Here is a 9184-nt window from a genome sequence, read left to right as displayed (position 1 = left end):
ATTTGACTAATAGTCAACATGATATTTCCTTTGATGTTATAGTTAATTCAAGATCCACGAGAAAGTCATTAGAAGACTACATAGAGGATTGTTTATTATCTGAAGGGTACTTATCAACTTAGTATAAAGTACTACAATAATCGATCAAAACCATTGGTCAACTATATTAACTTAGATTGGGCAAGGAATTATGATGATAGGAAGTCTACATCTAGCTATGTGTTTAATCTTGGTTTAGAATTCATGGTTTGGTCATGTAAGAAGCAAAAGGTGGTATCCCTTCCAATTATGGAAGCCAAATATTGTAATGTAGTTAATGCTGGCACATAAGTAGTATGAATTTGACAACTCTTGGGTGAGCTTGGCTTTCTACTCATGGAAATGATTGTTATATTTTGTGATAATCATAGTATGATATAGGTTGCATAAAACCTTTGCTCACAATAGGGTGAAGGATGTGGAGCTTCATGCTTATTATTTGAGGCATTTGGTACATGTTGATGTTTTGAATCTTGTTTAATGCATAATAGATGATTAGGTCATTGATATGTTTCAAAATTTTATCTAAAACTAAGTTTGTGAAACTTGAAGCTATGCTTGGACTTCAAGAGGCTACAACTATTGGGGGGGTGTAGAAGTAATTTCACCTCTTAAATCTCTAGAGCATTGTGCTGATGGTAGGTGTTGAAACAATGGGCCATGCAGTTTCACTATACCTCTAGATCATTTAAGACAATTAACCAATGGTTAATAGTTGATTAAGAGAGTCCACTGAGTGGTCAACTAAATATTCAATTGGTTAGTTGAGCCAATTGGAACAAGGGACTAGAAAATATAATGAGGAAAATTTCAAGGAATCTATTACACACCCTTGATGTTGTAAGTACACCAGATCTTCCTAACTTCAAGGGCATTAGTTACATCTTGGTGCTATAAAAGTATGGTCTTATGGGTCAATGTAACATATAATATGAACGATGAATAATGTATTTTGATGTGTTATTCATATGTTGCACTATGCTACCTTGTGCTTAAGTGTTGTAACTATGTCTCTTGACACCACCTCTTCTTGGAATCATTAGCTTTCCTATCTACCCAATTTTATGGTTCTCTAATAATTCTTAGTGCCACAAGGCCTACATGAAATCCTCTACTTCTCAGTGACGATTTCTAACATGAACCATTATATATTCAAGTAATATCCTTGAAAAGTACCAAAGCAAAAACATTTCAATATAAAAATATACTTAAAATCCTTCAATATCTCAATAATATTATTTACAAGCAACATTCTGTTTTGTTATATTAAAATGTTCTTCATATCTTATTGTGTGAGAAGCACATTCTATAGGGTAATATGAGGTAGATGTGTGCTCTTGTTCATGCTAAACTTGGAGTTGACACTTATTCTTAAAAAAAATTTATAAATAAGCAAACAAAGTCGACTATAATAAAAATATAAATGAATACACATATTTGGTTAGATTTAATTAAAAGTACCATAAAACATTAATAATCTCACACTGATTGTTATAGATGGTTTCATTTTTATTTTTAATATTGCAACTCAATATGAAAGAGATATGGTGAAAACATTTCACATTCACTCTTAGAGCCATAAATGAAATATTTCTGATGTCTGTATTTTATATCAACTTTAAAACATAAAGTAATTAAAAGTTAAAAAAAATTAAAAAATAATAATAAAATCTTATATTTACCTTATAAATATTTTAATATATGACTTGAATAAAGTTTGAATATTCATGTTAAGTAATATATTTCAATATAAACTTTTTATAAGTGTACATATAGAGAAAGTGCACACACATGGTTTGTATTTGTGTATGTGGGCGTTCAACATAGTAAAATATTTCAATGCCCAAAAAAAAGAAATAATTAAAAGTTAAATAATTGAGAAATGTGTAATTCATTCAATTTTTAATATAAATTTGATAAAAATAATTAAAAAATAATATTAATAATAAAAATATCTAATATAACTCATAAATAAAATATTTTACTATACATAATTAAATAATATTACCTGTATTTAAAACTATATTAATACAAAAATATTATTTTAATATAGACAATATAATTTATAAATAAAATATGTAAATATTTAATATATAAAATATTTTAATATCAATTATATAAAATAATTAAAATTTTTAAATTTTTATTTTTAATACATTTTAATAATCTCAATATTTTATATTTTTTATATAAATATATTTATATTACTATTTTGTATTTTCAGTTTTTTTTTATTAAAACATTATTATATCAATATTACAAGACCATTATTCTATACACACAAATATATGATCATTAAAATTCAAGGTCCAACTTTGTCTCAAGATGATTTGAGCCGAGGCAAGAATATAATCTCTCTAGGTGGCAACCCAACTACGCCTGACTTTTCAACTTTCTCGTGGGTGTGCATTTTCTTTTTCACTTCCGCATTCCCATTCACCTTGTTCCGGTAACGCTATATTCCGATTCCATGTTATTCTATTTGATTATATTTGTGGTAATTATGATATTATTATATTTGGTTTGTGTTATATTATAACGCATTAAATTTTATCTTTGACTGTATCAACACAGCTCTTCACTACAATTGTTATCACGTGGAGTTACCTAGAATGGATAGTTGATTACTATTGTTCATTACCTTTCTGTCTTTAATTTCAAATTAAATTCTAGTCTTTTCGAGAATGATATAAATAGTTTATATTTTGGGACCCAAGCCAAGTTGAATGCCCCTGATCATGAATCTGCCAATAACATTACCGGATGTAGAATTTGATGTTCTAATGGCGAAAATATTGAGCGTAAAATCCCCAAAATCAAACAATTCATTAACTCTCATGCTAGCCAATCAACGTTAGGAGGATCGAAGTAGAGAAAGTGATTAAATGTTTTGCATAAATGCACAAAAATAGCTTCCTTCCATGAACTGATTTTTTACATTGATGTTTTTTACTATTTTAGAAATTCAGTTATTGGAAAAAATAGGAAATTTTAATAAAACTTTAGAAATTATTGAGAGCTCAGCTAGGGTTTACTATTTTAGAGATTCAGAAATTCAGTTATCGAAAAAAAATAAAAAAATTGTTTTAATTTTTGGTAAAAGTTATTTTTTATTGTTAAAATATTTATGATGGAAGGAGTTTATTGTATAAAGACTTGAGTGCTTGCCTAATATTCTTTGAAGACATTTTTGATATGAGTTATTCCATCCACTAAAATAGACTTGAAGATTCCCTCTAAGTCCTAGTCATATTTTTTGTTGGAATAAATTAAGGTTAAATTGGTAACATATCTCTTATTTGGCTTTCATGGTTGAAGGTTTAAATAGGTAACATATTTGTTATTTGGCATTCATGGTTGAAGGTTTTATTGTGCTCAGATCTTTTCTTTTAGCAGTGGTAATAGTTCTCATGATTTGATAAGTGTAACAATTATTAGGATTTCATAAGTTCCACATTTACAAATTTGTAATCACTTTGCACTAACTTTGTGGTTAAATATGCTCATAATTCATAACATAATAATTTGGACATTATGTATGAACTTGATGAGATAGCACTTCAAGTTATGACACAAAAGTATAACTTGTTTTTGGATCTCTACAAAATCTACAGAAGTCTCTATGTACTTATAAAGCATATTAGGCACCTTCATTCATTGTCACTATTTGTCCCTCGTATGTATGTTTTAATTGATCCACCAAACCATTTTCACGCTTTCACTTCATTTTCAACCATTGTCTTGATTATAGGGATTCTATAATTTAGTTTTTCTTCATACTCTGAAATGTGGGCAAGGTTACTAAAGTGACCTTTTGTCTTCCTTAGCTTTATTTTGTTACGACATCTATAATTGCAACCTTGTACTATGATGCATTTGATATTAGGTAAAGCAATTTTTCAATCAATTTTCATGAATAATGAAGAATTATAAAGTTTGATTGCGTTTACTTTCAAATTGTCTTATATTTTTATATGACATCTATATTTGTAATTTGTAACTATAATTTATTTTCTTAATAATAGCTGCTAAAAAATTGATTCTCAGACTTAAACCTTTCACTAATTATATTTATATAGTTTCACTATAGTTTCACCTTTGAGCAGTCCAAACTCCAATTTCTCATATTTAAACTAAGCCGCCATAGTACTAGCTACTACGTAACACCTGTTTTTAATGATGTATTTCTTTTTATTTTGTTTTTAATAAGTTTATTCTGCTTCCAATTTGATTAAAGATCATAGAAATTGTAAATTTAAATGGTTGATTCTATATAATTTTAGTAATCTAATAATTTTCTATTACATAAAAATAATAATAATAATAATAATATTTAAAAAATATAATTTAAATTACAAAATATTACACTATATTAATTTTTTTTTTTAATTTTAATAAAAATATCTCCAAAAATATCTAAAAATGGTAATTTTAAATAATTTATGTACAACTTTTGATTAAAAAACTTAAAAATCACTTCATTAGAATACAATTTATATACACTTATGTTTTTGGGTAGTTCAAATAAGAAAAATATAGAATAATGAAATGAAAATGGGAGATATATCAAAGGTATTCTTTTTTGTTGGCTTGATTAACGGGGATTTGAATTTTGAATATCATAATTTACATAATACTTCATGACAGGGACAATTACCAATTACCTCTAGTGGGCAAGCAACACTAGGACTTCTAGTAGGTCACCTATTTCAGTACTACTCTAGCCCAAATGTGCTTAACCATGGAGTTTGGATGGGATTTGGTGCACTAATGTTGGTACAACACACCTTTTGTGAAGACAATTTTGAAAGAGGTTTTGTTAGTCCTAAAAATAAAAAGTTGGTGGTTTGGAAACTCTCTTGAAGAATGTTTGTGGCTTTGGGGTCAGAGATTTAGTTTGTCCTCTTTTAATTTTCTCTGGGACATTTCGTTAGGGAGAACCATAGTTCTTTTTCATAATGATGTTGCATGCTCGATAATAATTACACATAATTCTAGAGTTTCTTTATGGAATAGGTTAAGCCCTTGAAATTGAAGAAGACAAGAATTATAAGGGAGTTGGTGCTATCTGAAGGAAATATATGGGTTTTCTTTGATGGTGCTTGTCAAAGGGAGAATTGTGGGGTTAGTGTTGTCATTCTATTTCCTCAGAATGTGGTTCTAAAATGTAAGTTGAGCATTGGAAATGGTACAAACTATGATGTAAGTTTATTACTCTGTGGTGTGCTTTGAGGGTAGCTTTGTGGAGGTAGTTGAAGGTTTTAAATTGATTGGTGATTCCAAAATAATAGTGAACTAGTTCAATGGAAAGGTGGATCTTAGAATCTTTCAGTTGGAATCATTGAAAATGAAGATTCATCAATTACAAGAATAATTTGATAATCTTCAAATCCTTCATTATGTTGATCTTAGAATCTTTTAGTTGGAATCACGAAAAAGGAAGATTCGTCAGTTACAAGAATAATTTGATAATCTTCAAATCCTTCATTATGTGGATCTTAGAATCTTTCAGTTGGAATCATGGAAAAGGAAGATTCATCAATTACAAGAATAATTTGATAATCTTCAAATCCTTCATTATTACAAGGAGCAGAATGCAGAAATGGTACTCGCTGAGTCTATTACTTTGGGGTGTGCTTTGAGGCTAGCTTTGTGGAAGTAGGTGAATATTTTTAAACTGATTGTTTTTTCCAAAATAATAGTGGACTAGTTCAATGGAAAGGTAGATCTTAGAATCCTTCAGTTGGAATCACGGAAAAGGAAGATCTCACAATTACAAGAATAGTTTGATGATCTTTAGATCCTTCACTATTGTGGTAACATAATGTTCTAGTTGATCTGCTCTCAAAGAAAGCTTTACTTTTAGATGTTGACATTTGTACCTCTTTAGAATTTGGTAAAAGTGTTTTATTGGCAATGTTGTCCTTTAATTTCTTTAATCCTTATTTTCCAATAACAAATTAATTTTCCTTATTTATGTATGACTAAAACATATTTTAAATACTAAAATAAAATGTTTATTAACAAATTAATTGAATTTCAATGAAACCAAGAGATTGTATTTTTTATTTTTTATTCTAAAAATATCAAAAATAATGTTGTGAACTTCCTTTTACTTTTAACATTCCGATACCGTAAAAGGCGATCTCCAACTTGAGGGCAAAGGTGCCTCACTAAATTTCTACAGGAAAGCAGCATCCAATGGGCGGCACGTTCAAAAGCACATGTTACGGACTAATGTCAAGAGTGGAAAAGGAAGTCCACGCTCTTTCAGACTATTTTACATAACTCGTTTCCTCTCAATTTAATTCCATTTCCCAAGTTGGATAGGTTCTTCAGGAGTCCACCATTTTAGTTCAAGTTGGATAGGTTCTTCAGGAGTCCACCATTTTAGTTTTAAAACTGGATACGTACGAAAGATCCCCAAATTTAGGGAACCTCTCTCTATTTCTACGTAATAAAGGTACATTTCATCGTGTCCTTTTTAGCTGGTGGAAAAATTATCCTATCTGGTGGAAAAATTATCATCGTATCTATTGTTCACTCACTGAGAGGAAGTAGTAAGGATTTATGGTTAATTATTATTGCTAGCAATGTATCTTCACGACTTAAAGACACATTATTATTTAAGAAAAATGGGTTATTTAAAATAATCTTCCATTTTTACATTTTAAAAAATGTGTTCGTTTTTTAAATATTTCATTTTTAATTAAAAAAATTAATACTTAATAAATTATAAATAATTTTATTCTTATAAAATTTAAAATTAAAATTAAGCAAAAAAATTATTTAAAAAAAACAAAAACAAAATATTTTGATAAAAAATGTATTCATAATTATATTTTTCATTGAAATTCCTATCAAATATAAAAAAAGAAAAGAAAGAGAAATAGCTTACTTATTTGATAACCAGAGATATCCAGCTTGCTACTATATATTCAACAGAAAGCTATACAGCCCTTGCCCATTAACTACCACGCAACCGGCTGGATAAGTCTTGATCTTGCTTTTAATTACTCAGTGATCCAACAAATCTCTTCGAGGTGGACCCTACCTTTATGCTGGAGTTGAAGAAGTAAACGCGTTAAGTCTCACATCAATCGTTTTGTACACCCAACCACGAACGAACCAGCCCAACTACCCTTTGAAAAAATGGTCATGCGGTGGCTTTTATCCAACTAATGTTATAAAGAAAAGTAGCCTCGCCCAACAATGACGTGGAAAGGTTTGTGTCTGCCAGTCAAGTCAAGCTCAACACGCCAGAAAGTCCTATTGGGCTGCTACGGGTTATTTTTTTTACCGCGTCTACTTCCACGCTACTCCATTTCTGTCTTTTTTTCCTTTGCCTCTTTTTCTTATTATTTAACCTGCCACCGCTCTTCACTCTGTGCTAATTGGGGATTCCTGTAATTGTATTCTTGCTTTCAACTCCACGGCCATAACAGCAGCCGCTCGAGTAGTTAATTGCATTCATTATAGCCTCGAATTTTTAGGATAAGATGGAGGGCACAGCTGTAGTACCGTTGGCGGCCGTTATTTGCACTTTGGTCTTCATGGCCTCCATTGTTGGAGGGAAGGCGCAGGATGGCTCGTCCCCTGGTAAGAAAAGTGGAAAACACTAATGGCCTCCATGGCTGTATATCAAGCATCAGTGCTAGACAGTTTAATATCACTTGGTTCTGCTTAATATTAATTATTCTTTTCTTTCTGGCCATTCGCATAAACCCTTGTTTTGATTTGATCAATGTTGATCTGTGGTTGTTATGCAGGAATGGCAATAGATCAAGGAATTGCTTACATTCTCATGTTCGTTGCACTGCTGCTCACTTATTTCCTTCATTGATTTTCATCGTTTTATTAAATCCTCATTAAGGGATACTGGATGTAATAGGTTGGCCCTGATGGGTAATAATTCAGGTGGTTAAACCCTATTCCAAATTGTTGACTCTGTCATGGAATATGGGTTCAATTTTTTCTTGGATTCATCAGAGTTAATCTCCATCTATTGAATTTAGAGTCCCGCCCCTTCAATAGGTGGGCTGCTAACATGTATTGAATTTAGAGGCGGGCCCCTTCAATAAGTGGGCTGCCTAGAGATTATTACTGGAAAAAAAAGGGAAAATAATTAACAGGTTCCTTGGCTTCATCTAATCAATTCGCAGGGTCCATTTTTGTGTGTGCTTGGATAGCAATTTTGTATATTATTGGTTACATTCAATTCATATCATTGGTTTCATCATATTCTATACTCCCAGCCGGAGATTTGTGTGTTCTCTTTGCTGAGACAGAGCATAAAATTCATGAAACAGGGCTAATTTGGGTAATTAAGGTATTAGCGTTTCCGCCCATTGCCAATCGAGCATGCAGTAGTCCATTGCCACAGAAAAAGCATTTCCGTAATATTTCACAGTTAAATGAGAGCTTTCCTGCAACAATAAATGTTCAACTTCTTTTTTCCAAAACACCAATATGAATGCCTCTCTACAGCGAATGATAAATGGAATCTCTCTAGACTATGTGATATTAGGGCTTTGGAGGGCACTTAGGACTTTAAAATTTCTTTAAAGGAAGGAAATTTTAATTATCTTTGTGTGTTTTTTTTTAAAAGGGATTAACGTTTTTCTTAAAGGGTAACTAGAGTAGGTGGGAAAAAAAATTTAACTGATTTTTGTTGGGTTTATAAAACTTTTTCTTTAACATAATTTCATTTAGTTTTATTTGGTTAATTATAATAAAATTAGTACAATCGGATTAAAAATTAATGTCGTTGGTAAATAATAATGAGGAATTTATTATTATAAAATAATTTATTAAAATTAGAATAATCTCAAATCTTTAAAAAATTGGTGGATGGAGAGTCATTTAATTTTTTAAATTTATTAAAATTCAATGCAACCTAACAAACTCTTTAATACACTAAAAAATAAAAAAAATCAGCAAATCCTTACCCACCCACCTTAAATTGAAATAAAAAATCTTAACAAATATTTAAAATAATCATTTAATTTAAAATATTTAATATATTGAGATATTAATAAATTAATTTAAAAATTTATTCATGTTGAAAAAGTTGTTCAAACTAGTTCTGATGTATTTTTTTTATAAATTTAAAAAATTCAATTTATTTGAATTTCAATTTAAACAC

General features: G+C 29.8%; 1 protein-coding gene across 1 annotated transcript; it reads left to right on the top strand.

Annotated features, from left to right (window-relative positions):
* The first annotated feature begins 7393 nt into the window (after window positions 1–7393).
* LOC149205600 (arabinogalactan protein 22-like) lies at window positions 7394–8190 on the top strand. The gene is made up of 2 exons (XM_089393511.1): window positions 7394–7638; window positions 7809–8190. The coding sequence occupies exons 1-2, from the start codon at window positions 7539–7541 to the stop codon at window positions 7880–7882; spliced, it is 174 nt and encodes a 57-aa protein (XP_089249637.1). The 5' UTR covers window positions 7394–7538; the 3' UTR covers window positions 7883–8190.
* The last annotated feature ends 994 nt before the right edge of the window (window positions 8191–9184 follow it).

Source organism: Pinus tabuliformis, chromosome 1_2 (assembly GCF_031772625.1).
Source record: "Pinus tabuliformis cultivar Carrire ecotype Pingquan chromosome 1_2, CPIR1, whole genome shotgun sequence".
Taxonomy (NCBI): domain Eukaryota; kingdom Viridiplantae; phylum Streptophyta; class Pinopsida; order Pinales; family Pinaceae; genus Pinus; species Pinus tabuliformis.
The sequence above is the reverse complement of the archived record's forward strand: the minus strand, read 5'-3'. Positions and strand labels throughout refer to the sequence as shown.